The sequence below is a fragment of the Helicoverpa armigera genome, chromosome 2, assembly GCF_030705265.1.
Source record: "Helicoverpa armigera isolate CAAS_96S chromosome 2, ASM3070526v1, whole genome shotgun sequence".
NCBI lineage: Eukaryota > Metazoa > Arthropoda > Insecta > Lepidoptera > Noctuidae > Helicoverpa > Helicoverpa armigera.
This window is the reverse complement of record NC_087121.1, coordinates 12,275,442-12,294,945: the sequence shown is the minus strand read 5'-3', so window position 1 is coordinate 12,294,945 and position 19,504 is coordinate 12,275,442. Positions and strand designations below refer to the sequence as shown.

The window sequence follows — 19,504 nt, the reverse complement described above, 5'->3', positions numbered from 1 at the left end:
AATTTTACATCGATATTTGCCCGTCTAAAATGTCTACATTTTGGGCAATATGTTGCTGCAATGTTGACAAAAATTGCCTGGCCATTATAAAAATATTTTAAGGTCACTGACGTCCGAGTAATCTATGGCTGAGCCAGTTGTTGCAGTGTAGGATAGCTGAACCGAAAATGCCTGTTGACCCTACTCAGGTGTTATTAAATACATAGCAAGGCCTATTTTTACATACCGTATGAACTCTCGCAAGAGTTCTTGAAATATTTTTACTAAGATTCACATAAAACGGCGCGTCAGAGCTTTTTAGTTTCTTATAACCGTCCGACCGAGTGCCATGACTAACATTGCCTACTATCGTATATGGAGCCGTTTTATCGACAATTGTATTTAAAAGTATGACTCAAACTGTTCTTGATCTTGCTTGACCTATACTCGGCTATCTTACTGCCGTCTATCAATGCTATGAATACAACTTATCGGTTCTAGTTAAGAATTACAAATCAATTCCAACGAAAACAAAGCAATTCAACCGTTGCGTGATAGCTAGCGTCATTAATGTGCGAATTCTTATTGTACCTACTGTTAGTATTAATTAATTAATTAATTTCTTTTAATCAATGCACCTAGTAAGAGCTGATGGATTATCTAAGAGTTAGCTTTAGTTACCTACTTAAACACAGAAGTGTAAAATGGCTCTGTTGCTAATCATAAATTGGCCTCCGTTGGGGACGTGTGGATATTAAATACCTGCGCTACGCCTAAAATCTACACCGCAGTGCAAAATCTATTCCGGATTCATAGGTGCATGATACACTAACGTCATTTAGGTACACACCCCCTGCAACGGTATCTAATTACGTACCTACTAATTCGTTCAAATTGCGTCGTATACCATGACTGTTACACCGCGAAAATCTGCCATCACATACAAAAACTAGTCGCACAGTGATGAATGAGAAAGCAGCCTTTTGATCGTCTCACTTCTGGTCACAGGCAGAGAAGGAACTTGTCTGCTAACTTATCACCATCAAATCCTTTTTCCCAAATCGACCTAACGTGCAGTTTTCAATAAGCCTGCAATAAAAATAAGTCTTGAAGGCTCTTCAATTCTACGTTTACTAGGTACTACACGACTACATAACCCAGACGAAACTAAACTCCTAATCATTACTCACTACGAAAACGGACTTATCTTTCAAGTTCTGTGCAATAATGGTGTCGTACCTATCAAATGGTAGTGGAAGCCTATGGTCGAGAAGAGATCTTAGCATTCCACTGCCTTTTATGGTTGTGTGTATGTATGTCGTATCTATTTCTGTGAGGTAGCATCCCTACAGCGTGTAAGATAAATAAACATGGCTGCAGTATTGCGGCCAGCTATTTCTGATCAAGTTCGTTCTATTTTCGTACATGGGTCAATGTCGGTCGTTGCGCTTTGATATCATGATACATTTTGTATCGTATTTACAATGGAAATGTATGTGTAAGGTGAATGAAAGAAAAGACAGGAAAATTTTTCAGATTTTTTTTTGTATTTTCATCATTTTTTATAATTTATAAATGACCTAGTAAGAAAGTAGTCTTATCCGTTTCAGCACATACAATCATCATTCATGAGATTACAAAAGATCCTTTGGCGAGTGCAGTACCGAGGCCGGCGGTCGTAGCGCGCCCGCGGCGCCGCGCTCCGTCCTGCCGTCACTATTACGATTTAATTACAATAATATCTTACGTACAATTAAATTAACGGAGATTACAAGCCTGAATTGAGCAGCCGGCCGCGGGACCGGCCGGGCCGCGGGCTGCTGTCGGCAGCGTGTCGCGGCTCGCTTAGAAGCACTTCCTGTGCACAATAGAGGGGCCAGACTCGTCGTACTCCTGTTTCGAGATCCACATCTGCTGGAAGGTCGAGAGGGAGGCGAGGATCGATCCACCGATCCATACGGAGTACTTCCTCTCTGGGGGCGCGATGATCTTGATCTTCATTGTGGACGGGGCCAGGGCTGTGATCTCCTTCTGCATACGGTCGGCGATACCAGGGTACATGGTGGTACCTCCGGACAGAACTGTGTTGGCGTACAAGTCCTTACGGATGTCGACATCGCACTTCATGATCGAGTTGTAGGTGGTCTCGTGGATGCCACAAGCTTCCATACCCAAGAATGAGGGCTGGAAGAGAGCCTCAGGGCAACGGAATCGTTCGTTACCGATGGTGATGACCTGTCCGTCGGGAAGTTCGTAGGACTTCTCCAGGGAGCTGCTGGAGGCGGCGGTGGCCATCTCCTGCTCGAAGTCGAGGGCGACGTAGCAGAGCTTCTCCTTGATGTCGCGCACGATCTCACGCTCGGCCGTGGTGGTGAACGAGTAGCCGCGCTCGGTGAGGATCTTCATCAGGTAGTCTGTGAGGTCGCGGCCGGCCAAGTCCAGACGCAGGATGGCGTGCGGCAGCGCGTAACCCTCGTAGATGGGCACGGTGTGCGAGACACCGTCGCCGGAGTCCAGCACGATACCGGTGGTACGACCGGACGCGTACAGGGACAGCACAGCCTGGATGGCGACGTACATGGCGGGCGTGTTGAACGTCTCGAACATGATCTGTGTCATCTTCTCTCTGCGAAACAAAGGGCACGGTCAGACTGGGGCTGCGGTCGCGGCTACAGGACTGCGTACACAGTGCACAGAGGGAACGAGGACCTACCTGTTGGCCTTGGGGTTGAGGGGGGCCTCCGTCAGCAGCACGGGGTGCTCCTCGGGCGCCACACGCAGCTCGTTGTAGAAGGTGTGGTGCCAGATCTTCTCCATATCGTCCCAGTTGGTGACGATGCCGTGCTCGATGGGGTACTTGAGCGTGAGGATACCTCTCTTGCTCTGGGCCTCGTCACCTACGTACGAGTCCTTCTGTCCCATGCCGACCATGACGCCCTGGTGGCGCGGCCTGCCCACGATGGATGGGAACACGGCACGGGGCGCATCGTCGCCCGCGAACCCGGCCTTGCACATACCGGATCCATTGTCTACTACCAGCGCAGCAACTTCCTCGTCGCACATTTTGAATTAGTCTGAAATTAACAGAATTAAAAATAAGTTTTACTTAGTACTGACTGAGGAATTAGAACTAAGTACCTAAGTAACAACTAAGTAAGGCAGGCTGAGGATTCGATCCAATCGCAACCATTTATGTAGTCTGTGGGTAGAAGACCCACACGCAACCATCACGGGACAATGCTAAGTGGGCGTCGATGTCGCAAATTGAAACCAAATAAGGCTAGGTATAAAAGGCTGGCGGTAGGCATGGTGGAAAAAACGTGGCACATGACGCGGCATCACCACATTTCACAAAGTCGGGGCTCCGCTCTTACCGACCGAGAAAGTCGTTCACAAGATGAGTTACTTTCTAATTGGATTGATGGTCGCTCAAGTTCAGATATTGCTAAGTGTAAGTTGGAGCCCCGAGTCCCGACCACGCCCTACCGCAACCGGCTATCCCAGACTCCCGGCCGGCGTCACGCGGCCCAACCCTAGCGACGTGTCACTGACCCGCACACACTAATGGGATTGCACTTTTTCTCACGCCACTAAATTATCACTAAACATCACAAAATGAAGGCACATCTGTATCAACTTACTTTTAATTAAATAGTCCTAATAAATAAATAAATTAAGTTGCTATTGCACAGCCTCGGTAAATGCTGCACAACACCACTGCTCGAGCTCACTTCGTGGAATGTCGGCGAGCGCGGCAGGCAGAGTATATAAATGAGGCTGGTTATCGGGGCGCCCCTACCCCGCCGCGGCGACTTCTCCACCAATCGCACAGTACGGCACAATACGTGAGTTTTCGTGGCCATATATGGTATTCCGCGGCAGGAGCCTGCGCGCGCCGCCCTCGCCCCTCGCCCCCGCCTCTGATAGCGCGCCGCTTGATAACGACGAGATCCCACCCGGCGCTCACATTGAACATTTAGCGATCAGACGGACGCTTCAGACAGTAATGCACTGTTTCACTTACTTAATAAATAGATGATAACGAAAGTTCAATGCTTATTGGCACACTTCCAAAAAGACAGCTGTGCTCTCCGCGCGCCGCGGGTGCAGATAGCAAGTGGCGCTTATCTGCAAGTGTGCATCACAGCATCGTGGTGCACACTCGTCAACCTCACAGTTGACACTTACAATTCATTTGACAAATAGTATTATTCTATCTAAGCATTTACTACATTAATTTTGCACAGTAAGGAGATAACCTCCAACGTTTCCATCAAATAGCCTTAAATTATATAAAACTTGCCTTTTTGGAAACATGACATAAATACACAGCGTACTTAGTTTATAAAACCAGTCAGTAAATATATTAAAAAGCGTTTACTTACCAGTAATAATAGTTTTTCGAAGAGACAATAACCGCAGCGATCGCGAACCGTGAGAAATGAATGCCGGCCGGTTTCTTTCTGTTGCCTGCTCGCTCGGGGAGGTCGGTCGATCTGCTTCACTAGAATACGCCGTACGCCGGCGCCCCGCGATTCAATCGACTCGCCCAACGGACCTCTGTAGGTGCCAAATATAACAAAATTTTCCTACTAATTACGCCGCGAAAACTATCAAAACGACCTACAAAATGCACCCGCTGACAAACCTAACTGACAGATGTCATGCAATTGTTACTATTCGAAAAAGGAATGTAATTATTTTTTACTCAGAAATGGACTCGCCCAAGTTCCCCGCTTGCCGCAACCGATGGCCTTACCATATATGGGAATGGGTAAAATTCTGAGCTCTGATTGGTGCCCGGTGGCAACGGTCGTTGTGTACATGTCGCACACCAACACAAACAAAAAAGTTGCGCTTGTGTTTGTGTCTAGTAGCGAAGTGATTCCATTCAATACCTATCGTCTGCAGTGCAAAGCGGCATTAACTTAGCCAAGTTATGAAGGTTGTATGATGCGATACAGCACGAGACTATTTTACGATTACTTAAACTAGCCGTTTAATATGAAATAACTTGTCGCGTGCCTAGCTGTAATTGATTTTTTCCACTTACATGTTTATACGTAGATAAAATAGGTATCTTAAACTTTAAACCAGCAGAACATTTATCTAGGTGCTATCATGTCTATTAATTTTTGCCTATGTAGTTGATGCTGCTTGCTAGATAGGTAAGTACTGCTATCAGCTATGTCAAAGGTATCTACCGACCGCAGTTGAATACATTTATCTGACTAAATCATAATAATTGGGTAGATATATAAGTAAACTAAATGAAGTCGGACTCGCGCACGAAGGGTTCCGTATCATTATCTTGAAAAAATCACGTTTGTTTTATGGAAGCCCCCTAAAGTATCCCAGCTAGCTATTTATATTCAGCTGTCATGATTCTTGAGATGCAGCCTGGACAGACGGACGGACGGCGGAGTACGGAACCCTAAAAAATATAAATCTCCAAGATATTCATAGCAGGGCAATATTATACCGGTCATTGAAATTAGACTTAAAAACCTATCTATCTACATTTAAAAAATCATGCCAATAATCTTAAGCGTCCACTTTCCTTTATTGCAACAAGGGCCAAATAAAATATTTAAAGGCATGAAAACTAGGAGACATTAAAAGAGAAACCAGTGGTTTCTCTTGATCCCACTTGCCAAGCACTGAGCCAAGGACTACTGCCAAGATATATGATACAGTCTAGACTCTTACACATTGAAATAATGTTTCCCATTCAAGTTGAGCAATGAACTCTCTTATCTAATCCAGTAGAGCATAAATAATAACAATAAATTGGCATTACGTTTTTGTCACGACCCTCAAACACGACGCTAAAATTAAACGAAATTATTTTTAATTAAGTCTATTTGGAATATAATTCATATTACTAGCTGTGATGTTAGAACCAATAACAGAGTTTTATTGGACAGGCAGCCAACAGCAACTTTTATTTTATCAATATAAAAAATGTAAATGCGTCCACAGGACACTTGGAGACACAAATATCACGCCAATGAGTCATCAACTGGAGTCATTCTACTGTCTGCACATTATCTGTGCAGTGACGCACCAGCGAAGGGTTGTCGGTTAACTATTTATTATGTCCCTGCTTACTTAGCTCAACACAAAGGGCAATTTAAACGCATTTCCGATGGATATTACTTAGGCGAATCCATTGAAGAGTCGTTGTAATCTTTCTACGTGACACTGATTCAGTAGTTGCATTTTTTTGCTCATTCAATTGCTACCTACCTATGCGTTTGTCGCGTTTGAGATCTCAATCTATCCACGGTTAACTTATTAGCCTTGTCTAGAAAGAAACTCAGTTGCACTGTTAGTGCAATACTGAACCGAGCAAAAAACGTGAGAGCAGCGCAGCCAACACTTTCTGTTAATTTTAAAATTGTAATGATTCGATGAAAGTTTATAGAAATGTTGCAGTGATAGTTACGTTGCTAAGCACGGTGTCTTACTTAACCTTTGGCATTAAACAGTTGTTTAGAGTAGATTAACCCGCGTAAAATCTGTTCCGGGCAATGCTGGCCGGGCAAATGCTATGAGTCACGCACATGCGTACTACGACGATGAGTCAATACAGTTGACTCGGCGGAGTCCACTAATTTAGTTCCTCGTAAGTTATGACCCGCGGATGACTAATAACTAAGTAACACGTTTTTACATACACCAGTACATGGTGGTGACATCGTTACAGCAGAAGTTTACAAACAATAGCTAGCTAATGTTTCCAAAACAAGCTGCTTTGTGGTACTACATATAGAAAGACAGGCATGGTCATAGAATATCCAGAAATTCTAGCAACACAGTGTACTGTAGGTACATATTGTTCTGCCTTGCCACACCTTACTCATCATGAAAATGCAGTAGCAGGCAGGACATAAAACGAACAGCTTCAAGTATGAGGTGTCTGATGCGGAACTCAAAAATTGGTTCACCATTACAAAAAATAATAATAATTCACCAATAATTTAATTTACCTTCAAGGTTTTTTTAAAAACTTTTGGAAAAGGCAAAACTACAGAGAGAGCCACTTCCTTGTTTCTCTTTGTTAAATTTAATTTCTTAAATAGGTATTTAGTTTTCAAACTAACAAGTTAATTTTTCAATGATTTGAACGATGAGCAACATCAATAAGATAAGAATTAATCTAGAGCGTACGGTATGCCAAAAATATTTACTTTCTAATGGACTCTCTTCATTAGCAATATGTTTTTGTTAATGATATTTGTTTCCCATTTATTAACGACTTGTTTTATCTTGTTTGTGGTTCCGCTAAGCCTGATTCAGTATGATTTGAATGAATTTCGTCAAGATATGCCGTTCAAGCAACAGTTAAATCCGCCGATATTTTTTCTTCAGTAGCAATTTCATCCACTTCTACGACTTCATAGGTATCATAAAAATTCAGTTCAGTGACCTCTGCTGAATGATCACAATAATTTTCAAATTAATATAAAAATGCTCGCATGCTCTGATTGCTTTTTGCGGGTTATCGTACTATTCATACTTTCAAAATCTCATTTATTCAGTCCATTTCTTAAAAATTTTAAATTTGCACTAAGATAGGCACTAAGAATATAAATGAATAATGATTGGTATATGCTGTGGTTCGCTACTTCAATTTGTTCAGTAAATAACATAGACATACCGTATCGAAGTTAGTAATTTTTTATAAGTAGGTATTACATAACTATGTGGGTTGTTATTTGATACGTTTAGGACCCCTATGATACAATAGAAGAAATATTTGAGCGTACAGGTATATTTTATCATCCATCAAGGTTTTTTCTTGAAATGACGTAGTTACGTGGCGTTGATTATAGAAATATTTCCATAGATTGAAAACATTTGATCAAACAACATGTTTTGTATGAAATTATGGATGTATGACACATCTCTTAAATAAGTGGTCTTTATTTATCTTTTTAACTACATGACAGTGAATCACAGCGGATATATCAAATGAGTGTACTTGAAATTAACAAGTTTTTAATCATTTATTCCCTTCATTTGTTAGTCAACATTGAATCAGCGGTAAACGATGTGTTTTCAAAGTTATTGAAAGTCAGTATATTATATAATGATGCTTTTGTTTGCTGTAATCGGTACCTAGTAGTTCAAATTTATTTCAGTAATTAAATCAAAGCAACTAGGGTCCCATTTTTACCTTGGGTGCGGAACCCTAAAAAATAACCACCTTATATTAGAAACAAAGTTTTTATTCACAACAGAAACCATAAAATATATAAAAACATCTAAAGATATAATAGAGAAGTCGCCACTTCCACATCGAAGCCTGTGAGAAATGAGTCAACGAAGGAAACTCTTGCGCATCGCATAGAATACAAACACGTTGGCCATTGTATTGTAAAATGTTTCGGTATCGGAATACGTAATTTGTAGTATTCTTGGTTCGATATGAATCATGAATGTGTGTAATATTGTAGAACCTAAAGGACACTTGTTATTCATTTTGCCTATAAGTAAGTTATATTAGTAGGCAGACACGTAGGTATTTTACGTGGATTTTTTATTATAACTTGTTTGTTTTTTATTTGGAATCGTTTATTTAAAATAGGAGGTACGAGGAATCCAGACGTTAATTCCTTACCTCTGAAATGATATCATTTTACCACGATTACGAATTAGAAAATACATAAACAACTGATTTTTTATGACATGACACATGACACATTTTATAAAATAATTTTAGAAATTCATTATTTTATAATTGTATCACTTGTCCTACGCAGGTTCAGTTTTTGCTTGCCAAGTTTTCTGCTATTGACCTTATAAGTAGGTTATCCTAAAGTCATGTCCTCTTGGGTCGTGAGTTCAAGCCTAGTTCAAGAGAAGTTTTCAGCGTTCATTTTTCATTGGACCTTCTTTCTTCACAGGGGTCAACCGAATTATGTAACTGAAGATATTCGATTGCTGTAATAGGTATAGGTAAAATGGTTTTATTTTAAATGACTATTATAGCCGAAGGTGGACTTAATCTCTAGTTTGCTTCCTCTGGATATAGTACGTGCAGAAATTCTTCAGTAAACTTCATTTGGTTACCTCTTCTTATAAACGGGCTGCTTTGACTTTCGTTTGTCGCTTGCAGCCTTGGCTAAAGCACAGTTTAAATATCGTGGCTAAAGTAATAAACTCTTCTTCTTCTAAGATGTTATTTACCTATTGTAACCACCTACTTGATATATCTGAGTCCTCAAGAAATAGATGAATCAAAATATTATTATCCGTTATACGTAATTCCAAATTTCCGAACACCAGAAATCATTATGATATCGTCGATCTAAGTTTCTTTTTACGTCAAGAAATAATAAGAGAGATGATTTCTAATTAATGATCTTGCAATAATATCTCGAGAAAATATACCGGAATTTTAGTTTCTGCTCACAAATGATCGCGGTGAAATGCTGATCACGATCAAGAAAGTGCCAAGTGCCATACGAAACGTGATGTAGGTATTCCGAATCTCAATTTTGGCTGTTACATATATCGATTATGGAGTATCTTGGCAACTTGTTTACTTGTTATAAAACAGTATTATGTAATTTGAATGTATGTAGGTTTACTGATTGAGCTGAATTCCAATTGAGGGTGTGCAAAAGTGCACGCTTGTCAACTTTCTGTTAAGTCGGCAAAAATGGGGACGACAATAATGCTCTAGCAAAATTGATTTCCGCGTTTCGTATTTGCTTACTTAGGAATTCTTTTTTTAACAGACATGTAATGATTTGAGTAAGTACCTATGAAATGCAATGATCACAATGTGATGAAGACTTAAGAAAATGTGGATAAATTTTCTGTGGATAAGATGACAGTGAATGTCAGTATGACGGCTGCCAGAGAGGAATGGAAGTGGATAACATAATTGCGCCGACTCCAAATAACACTGGGAACAGGCCAGGCACAATAAGATGGAACGTATGTGTACCTATCAAAACTGTTACCACATGTTGTCAGAATAGTGTGAACCAAACATAAATCCGGCACAAAACCTATCATGGTTTACCATTTACATATAGTTTCATACAACAATGTTATGAAATGCCTAAGTATTTCTTCTAAAATTCTCTTTTATTATGAATGAGGTACTTATTTTACTCGTGCGTGGAGTGAGAGAGGCATTTTGTGTAGGCAATTTCCAACTCCTATTAGTTGCAATTCAGCTGTAAGTAGGCCAGAACTTAATTGTCCATGATCACATTTCACGTATGATCGCGTCACTGGACTGCGATCTGATGCAAACTGGCCTACTTCCAGATTTAGAAGTCCAGCCATATACGAACAATAAGACCTTAATAGCCAAAGTAGGTCTTATTACAATTGCACAAGATATAATGTTGGCTGGTAAGATTAATTAATATGGGCCTCTGATATAAGACCGTCTGTGATGAAGGGCAAACGGGTAGGTTGTCCTTTTGTGTGCATTTTTTATCCACCTGTCATTGAAAGGTAACAGAGATGGATTTTGGCTATGCGGGGTGAAACAGCGCCTTTCAATTTGTGTGTGTTCTTTTTCATTTTGAATTCAGTTATTTTTTTGTTTTTGGGTGGCATAAATAATTTTAAAAAAAAGGTAACATTATCACTGACATAGATGTCGTTGTCTACGAATCTTAATTTCCTCAAAAAATTTTGGAGGCAAAATTATTGCAACATACATAGAGAGGTATCTCATATACATACCTAGGACCTGCCAGAAAAAATCTAAAAGCCCGAAAAAGAAAAGTAGCGAAATTCCAGACGAATTCAATTTCAGCAAAGACACTGATTGATACCAAGACTTTCGTCTGGACAACGACAAGGTTTACGATCCTTATTCGAGAAAAAATAAGGTTCAAAAGACTTGCGTTCGTAAGTTGGTTTGAAACCGCATACCAGTCTAGCCGGGGCGGGTGTGAACGGGGTAAGGGCGGGTTGCGAGGGGGGTGAAGGCAGCCCCGGATCTTCAATTTATTTTAGGCGGGGCAAAAACTGAAAAATGCCGCCCCGCCTACCTACCTACTTATGTTTATTTTCACCAACGATTGTAACTTTTTTGGTAGGTAAATATTAGACTATAAAAAAGTGTTCAAATCATTGTAGGCTCAAACTGTTGGCCAGGTTTAAGTAATGAGAGTCGAGACAGATTAATGTACACAAAAAGTTATTTTTGCTACATTTGACTTAGAAGGTAAGGCAGCGTAGATTTGACTTATGAAGTTAACAAGGGCACGTTTGCATAATATTGCGCGAGCGAAGCGAGCGCGAAAGGACATTGGGCAGATTGGTATACCCCACCAATAGCGATGTCATACATATCATTGGATAGGCCTTTTTATGTAGAACAACATTTACTATGACAGCTTTGCTGAAATGTTTGTCCGTTCTGAGATATAGATCAAAAACTGTGCAAAAATTAAACTAAAATTAACTTAATAATCTATTGATATCTCAAGTTTTTAGAGGAAAAACTAAGTTCCACTAAGTGTAAGTCTCTTGAGTCTTACCTGTTGTGTCCGTTAGGGTCCATAATTGTTACTATTATTTAGCATTTCAATATTATACTGTAGGTACCAACTGGATATTGCTGCTAAATATAGTAACAAATGCAGACTCACAGCAGCTACTTAGTACATCGAAGACATACATAGATTTTCCTTTAAACACTAATTATCACTATTTAATTTTAAGTTTGTATTTTATCTATTTCTCAGAACGGACAAATAATAGAACAAATCTGTCATAGTAAATGTTGTTCCAGTTAAAAAGACCTATCCATCGATATGTATGACTTTGTTATTGGTGGGGTTTATCATTATGTCCAGTTCCAGTTGGTACAGTATAAGGTTGAAATGCTAAATAATAGTAACAATTATGGACCCTAACGGCCACACCAGGTAGGGCTCAAGAGACTTACACTTAGTGGAACTTAGTTTTTCCTCTAAAAACTTGAGATATCAATAGATTATTAAGTTAACTTTAGTTTAATTTTTGCACAGTTTTTGATCTATATCTCAGAACGGACAAACATTTCAGCAAAGCTGTCATAGTAAATATTGTTCTACATAAAAAGACCTATCTAATGATATGTATGACATCGCTATTGGTGGGGTATACCAGGTCCCATACATTTGTGCCCATTGTCCTTTTTTGTGCCTACGACACAAAAGTACCTGATTAAGTACATTGTTAAGCAACAAGTAGCCGCGAGCGAAGCGAGCGCGAATTTTTTTAGTTATTTGTTTGAAGACTCACAAATTAAACTGGGAATTATGTACAAATAAAAAAAAACCGTGATTAGAGCGAGTGTCATTAGTGTTCGTTGATTCGGTGCGTCAATAAAAATAGTAAACCATCAGAAAAAGAGCGCGTACATTGTCATTTAGTCGCGAGCGTAGCGAGCGAGAATTTTTTTCACTTAGTTGGAGGATGTTAAAAGTGAAAAATAATCAAAATGATCAATTAAACAAAGCGAAGGCGACTTTTTTAGAAACTTTGCTTGTCAGTATCATGACACTATGTGGAACTTCCTTATCAAACGGGTGTAATTTCATCGACATTTTCTGGTGGTGGGGCGCCCCGCGGGGCCCCTGAGACCGAGGCGCCCGGGTTATTCGCACACCCTGCACCATAGGTTAAGACGGCCCTGTAGGTAACTATTATGGTAATCTGTGATGTAGGATTTAAAATCACGCAGCCGCCTGATTTTGCCGCCCCCTGAATTTGCCGCCCGGGGCATGGGCCCCGGCTTGCCCCCCCCTAGATCCGGGGCTGGGTGAAGGATCGATCGTCCGCCCGCTCTCGCCCTTGACCCTCGCCGCATCAGGGAGGGCGCTATGCATGTGTGCGTGAGGGTGTCGGCAGATTTCATGCGGTGAATATTTGACGCGATGTACGAGAACCGACATATGTATACGAGATGGGATGTCTGCGTGGTCGGAATAGGTTTTGCATGTTTCTGGAATATTCGCTGGATGTACGATGGGATGTGGAAAATGTGACTAGATTATAATCAGACATGATATTGAGTGTAGAAGTGAAGCTAATGTTGATACGCAATAGTTATCTAATTTAGCAGCTTCTTAATCTAGCTACTAAATTCGAATCTAACACTTTACGGTTAACCGAAAATTAAAAACTTATACTTACTGGCGATGTTACGGTTTGCACATAATTCACAGATTAACCAAACATACCACAAAAAAATCTTTAATAACATCCTGCGGGTAGGCATCCCGCTGTCAGACCCTCGTTACCCTAAACGTAATGGGTTCGAAATTACTCGCCCAAAAGCATTATTACTTAGGGATAATGGAACAATCTAGGCTCATACAATAAATTAAAAATAGAACGCATCTGTTATTCCGAGCTTGAATCTATGGTCAAAATATTTCCAGCCAGTTACATGGTATCTACCTATCCTATATGTTTGAAAGCTGCAATGCTGCATACAAACTCATTGGTATACCATCGTGCATGTCCATTGGCCCCCCTCACTCACTCAAATACACATCTGCGTGCAATTGCTCCCTCATCCCTCACTCCCCATGGACCAGACAGAGTGGTTTGCTAAACATTTACCGTCTTACCACAAAAACTTTTAAACGTCAGTTTATGCCTTGTCTAAAAAAATGTCAAATTATGACGTTGACATATGGTTCATTTTGCAACCAAAATCTTATTAGACAAGTGTAAAACAGGGTTTAAAGTTTTTGTAGTAAGGCCCTTACCGTCTTACCACAAAAACTTTTAAACGTCAGTTTATGCCTTGTTTAAAAAAATGTCAAATTATGACGTTGACATATGGTTCATTTTGCAGCCAAAATTTTATTAGACAAGTGTAAAACAGGGTTTAAAGTTTTTGTAGTAAGGCCCTTAACATTGTATTTGTACCTATGTTTTAACAACCGTTAGTTACTTCCAGATTTGGTTACTACCTACCAGTAGATAGTAAATTGAAAAAGAAGAAAATGTTTGCTGAAACAGGTGAAACTCCGCCCAAGCTTGGTATAAAAACTAGACGAATCAAACATAAAAATAACCTCCCGATAAATGAACACCATCATTAAACTAACACGCGCCGAAATGTTTCCCTTATCGATCAATACTAACGACTAACGACTACGGCAACATTCATTCTATAAATATCCGCTACAACCATCATTCGAGTCCAATACACTTTGTTGGCAAGAGCACCAAACGCATTCAGCCAAGGGCCACATGACGCGCCGGCTTCAAACTCCTGCACCGGCTACCCGTGACGTCATCACGCATGAGACGAAACGAACGTGGTGGGTGTGTCCGTCTAATTATAAACCGTGTATTTTAGGATTTCGACTATACACTGCTCTAGGTCAGCTATTAAAAACTTCACGCTATCCCACGTAGGGACGCGAGGTGAATGGAACGCGAACGCATCTATTAGTAAACAGAACATCGACCAAAACAAATTCCATGTGAATATCGAGTGATTTTCACATTTCGAAAAAAATCAGCATAGTTTCTATTAATTTGGTTAAATTAAACAGTACCCAACTAGATTAGAAAACCGTTCCGAAAATATAATTAAAAAGCGGAATTGGTATGGAGATTAATTCATGTATGTATTTATCCCACCCAAAACAATAATGTGAAAGACTGCCAAGTTCGATAATATGGGAATGCTTCGCCTATAAAAGAAGTGAGATCTGAATAAGTACCAAGTTCCATAGCTACATATACCTCAGTTCAAAATAGTTACTTTTTAATGATGCTACTTGGCAAGTTTTCACACACCATAAACCTACTAAACGCAATGAATCAAGTATTTAATTTTCTATTAAAACTTGCCAAGTAACATCATTAAAAAGTATCTATTTTGAACTGAGGTATATGTAACTATGGAACTTGGTACTTATTCAGATCTCACTTCTTTTATAGGCGAAGCATTCCCATATTATCGAACTTGGCAGTCTTTCACATTATTGTTTTGGGTGGGATTTCATTTATTTTTGTAAGGTTGATTATTTTATTTTTTTCTTATGATTAAGTTAGTTAAGGAAATGTCTCATTTATACTATCTTTCAGATTTATGCTTCTTACAAAGAAATGAACAAGATTAACTAAATGGACTAGATTTACCAACTGACTGATATGACATGTTATCATATATTATGATCGTGGATCAAAGTTACACATTCGTTATTTTCAAAACTGACGCACACTTGGTCTTTTTCAGATCAGATTTTTACTTTACTTTGACTTAATACAAACCTTTGTAACGAATTTCAGATCGGTACGACCATTCGAAGATATATTATATAAATATAGATAAATTTATTTCGTTTTAGTTCCTTAGGGGTATAAATTTACACCGGGTATAAAACACCTTCATTATTTTGAAACCGACTCACACTTGGCCATTTTCAGATTTTTCCCTTTACCTTGACATAAAGACCTACCTCCATGCCAAATTTCAAGTCAATACGACCATTGGAAGTGGTCTAGGTTTTTGATGAGTGAGTCAGTCAGTCAGTCAGTCAATCAGTGAGTGTATAGTAAAAATAGCGATTTTCTGACGTCAATATCTCAAGACCTACAATAGGTATATTAATGAAATTTTGTATTTTAGATAAGTGAGGGGGTCTCAACAGATACTAGAAATTTGGTATGCGTAAATAAAATAGATTTTGAGTTATAGGGGGGTCGAATTTGGCCCGAAATGGTTCGTGTAATATAACCCACGGCCGGTGTGTCGCTTTTTTTGCTCGAACTTGGCGGACACACTGCCGTGTGTCTAGATATTTCACCCGGTTGGAGAAATCGCTAGGGGAAACTATAGAGAGCTTTATGACATCAATATTACGATAATAATTTAATCGTAATTATTAGAAATTGAAGTATGTAAGTAGGCAGGTGTAATCAATCGCTACCTTCATGGACGCTTCAAGGGAATTATGATCATAATGGTCATGAAAGAAAGATAAATGATATCTAAATGAGCATTTCGATAAAGAAAACACTCGATAATAATTATGATATTGAACTGGGTTTGTAGAACTTGCATATCAAATTGATAATGAAGAAAGAATGCCTTGACATTAATGGAATAAGGTCTTCTATAGGTACCTTTAAATCCAAAGAGCTTGCAAACATAGAAGATACTTTATTAGGACAAATTCTTCCGCGATATAAATGGTAATATTATTTACTAATGGGAATTCCATTTGGAGCTAAAAATACTTGTAACTACGTAACTCGAGGGCTTAATATCCTGTTCGTTGCCTGAAAAGCTAATAAGGTGCGGTTTTCCCTATTCTAATAGAGTTATGGCGGCCTCGCCCACGTTCCTACAATATTCCATTAGTGATATTAAATGCATCACGAATATTGCTTTGTTCGCTAGAAGTGCTAATTATACCAATTAGGTAGATGGTAGGTAGCTCGTGCTTCTACGTAGTAACAGCCTAGCTACTGATACTATTTATATTTTATCAATTGGAAATACTGATCTGGTTCTTATCGCCATAAAACCTTAAGCATTATTATTTTCTACGAAGGAATTTCTAGCGATAAACATTTATCAATTCGCTTTATTACAGCTTGTAAAATCGATACGATGTATGATTAGTAGTAATGGAGAACATTATATAATAAAACAGCCATGATAAAGTTGCGGACGTTGAGTTCCGTTACCGCATAAATATGAGCTAAAATATGTAAAATGGAACGGTCAATGACTAGCACTTGCAGTTAGAAACTCCAGTTAAAAGCTGTCTGCGACTATTTGTGAGAAGTGCACACTCGTGTCATTATGACTCTCAGAAACGATGCCTCGTCTTTCACTTACGAATCTAAATACGAAGGTAATGAGATGAGGATAGAAAGCAAGAAAAATGCAGATTTATACCGGTATATAAATTATCTTTTATTAAAAATGTTCAGGTTAGTAACGATTTATAAATAAATAAAAATCTTTGTCAAAAATACGGAATCGACAATGTTCCGCATTCATTATTACGTAATATGCATATTACGATACCTTACAGCCTATTTTTAAATACTGAACTTAAATAAAAGATCACAAGCGTAATTTGAGCCGCCCATTCAGGGGCCTGGTGTAGGGCATCATAAATTAGGAATAGTCTTACTTGGCGCTTAGAAGCACTTCCTGTGGACGATAGAGGGGCCAGACTCATCGTACTCCTGTTTGGAGATCCACATCTGTTGGAAGGTGGAGAGGGAAGCCAGGATGGATCCTCCGATCCATACGGAGTACTTCCTCTCTGGGGGCGCGATGATCTTGATCTTCATTGTGGACGGGGCCAGGGCTGTGATCTCCTTCTGCATACGGTCAGCGATACCAGGGTACATGGTGGTACCTCCGGACAGAACTGTGTTGGCGTACAAGTCCTTACGGATGTCAACATCGCACTTCATGATGGAGTTGTAGGTGGTCTCGTGGATGCCGTTGGCTTCCATACCCAGGAATGAGGGCTGGAAGAGAGCCTCGGGGCAACGGAAACGTTCGTTACCGATGGTGATGACCTGTCCGTCGGGAAGTTCGTAGGACTTCTCCAGGGAGCTGCTGGAGGCGGCGGTGGCCATCTCCTGCTCGAAGTCGAGGGCGACGTAGCAGAGCTTCTCCTTGATGTCGCGCACGATCTCACGCTCGGCCGTGGTGGTGAACGAGTAGCCGCGCTCGGTGAGGATCTTCATCAGGTAGTCTGTGAGGTCGCGGCCGGCCAAGTCCAGACGCAGGATGGCGTGCGGCAGCGCGTAACCCTCGTAGATGGGCACGGTGTGCGAGACACCGTCGCCGGAGTCCAGCACGATACCGGTGGTACGACCGGACGCGTACAGGGACAGCACAGCCTGGATGGCGACGTACATGGCGGGCGTGTTGAACGTCTCGAACATGATCTGTGTCATCTTCTCTCTGCGAAACAAAGGGCACGGTCAGACTGGGGCTGCGGTCGCGGCTACAGGACTGTGTACACAGTGCACAGAGGGAACGAGGACCTACCTGTTGGCCTTGGGGTTGAGGGGGGCCTCCGTCAGCAGCACGGGGTGCTCCTCGGGCGCCACACGCAGCTCGTTGTAGAAGGTGTGGTGCCAGATCTTCTCCATATCGTCCCAGTTGGTGACGATGCCGTGCTCGATGGGGTACTTGAGCGTGAGGATACCTCTCTTGCTCTGGGCCTCGTCACCTACGTACGAGTCCTTCTGTCCCATGCCGACCATGACGCCCTGGTGGCGCGGCCTGCCCACGATGGATGGGAACACGGCACGGGGCGCATCGTCGCCCGCGAACCCGGCCTTGCACATACCGGATCCATTGTCTACTACCAGCGCAGCAACTTCCTCGTCGCACATTTTGAATTAGTCTGAAAATAAAGTTAAATCATGATTTCACCGAATTGTATAAACACTTTTTATGAGGAAAAGGTGTAAGTTGATTAGATACGTAGTGACGCAATGTCGTATTTATTTTAACAGTTAGGTAGTCGTAGATAAAATATCTAGATACGAATTAGGTAATTCTAAAGAGTCACGCCTTGAGCCAACTCAGCGATAAAAGTACGTCTGATAAACGTTATCTAGTTACTATCTCCAAACGTTAAGTAGGTATATCAAGACTTTTATTAAATGAAGGAACGCCTAAGTTATAATTTCTCAGCAAAACAACAATTCTTTTAAGAAAACAAACAAATGCAATGCGATTTAATCCTCCACAGTATAATGCGATTAAAAAACCACTTTAAATAAAATACAATTATAAAAGTGATGCACCAAAACCACTTTATCTGCAATGGGAATCGAACCCAGAGGACTCGAATTAGTAGAAGAGATCAATGCCACAAAATCGTCGAGGCAGTTCACTAAATCCAAGAGGCACTTCACTTATATAACGTAAAAATGTTGTTATGTAACGACTAGTATCCACAGGTGGTACTTTAAAATCGAGCACTGACTCTAAACGCTATTTAATTTTATTTACATTAAAGTTTAAAATAATTTATTATTAAAATCCACGATTTAATAAAAATAAATCTAAACAAACTTACTGTTAAATAATAAGTTAATGACTAGGTACGACTCGTGCTGCTTCGGTCAAGCACACCTCACTAAATGAGAACCGGCTCTTGAGGATAAACTATATAAAACGCGCCTTATCAGAGTTCACATACTATCGGCTACAATTTATTTTCCGCCAATCACAGGCTGCCTGATGCTGCCTCAATTTTTGTCACCATATATGGTAACGCTCTGTGTTCTATCCACAATCTGTTGATAACGATACGGTTGATAACGATTACACCGGCACTGCTCGTTATCTGCAGCAGTGTGACTGTACACGGCAACACTCACGTACCGCGAACACTCGCTCAGGGTCACCAATACGCTTCTTTAAATCACTGAAATTTCTCTTCAGTCTCCCCGTACTTTCTCTATGATTCAGCTGTTTTGCGCTAATTGCCACTAACGCCTAACATTAACCTACAAATATTTAATTAGTTTAATAGTCTACCGT

General features: G+C 40.4%; 2 protein-coding genes across 2 annotated transcripts; both read right to left on the bottom strand.

Annotated features, from left to right (window-relative positions):
- Positions 1–1,505: 1,505 nt before the first annotated feature.
- On the bottom strand, positions 1,506–3,762 carry LOC135116671 (actin-5C). The gene is made up of 3 exons (XM_064040317.1): positions 3,621–3,762; positions 2,693–3,053; positions 1,506–2,605 (listed from the first exon to the last, which is right to left on the bottom strand). Exons 2-3 carry the CDS (start codon positions 3,040–3,042, stop codon positions 1,825–1,827), a joined length of 1,131 nt encoding a protein of 376 aa, XP_063896387.1. The 5' UTR covers positions 3,043–3,053; positions 3,621–3,762; the 3' UTR covers positions 1,506–1,824.
- A 13,110-nt stretch (positions 3,763–16,872) lies between these two features.
- Positions 16,873–19,197, bottom strand: LOC110378454 (actin, cytoplasmic A3a-like). The gene is made up of 3 exons (XM_021337727.3): positions 19,038–19,197; positions 17,996–18,356; positions 16,873–17,908 (listed from the first exon to the last, which is right to left on the bottom strand). The coding sequence occupies exons 2-3, from the start codon at positions 18,343–18,345 to the stop codon at positions 17,128–17,130; spliced, it is 1,131 nt and encodes a 376-aa protein (XP_021193402.2). The 5' UTR covers positions 18,346–18,356; positions 19,038–19,197; the 3' UTR covers positions 16,873–17,127.
- Between the last annotated feature and the right edge of the window lie 307 nt (positions 19,198–19,504).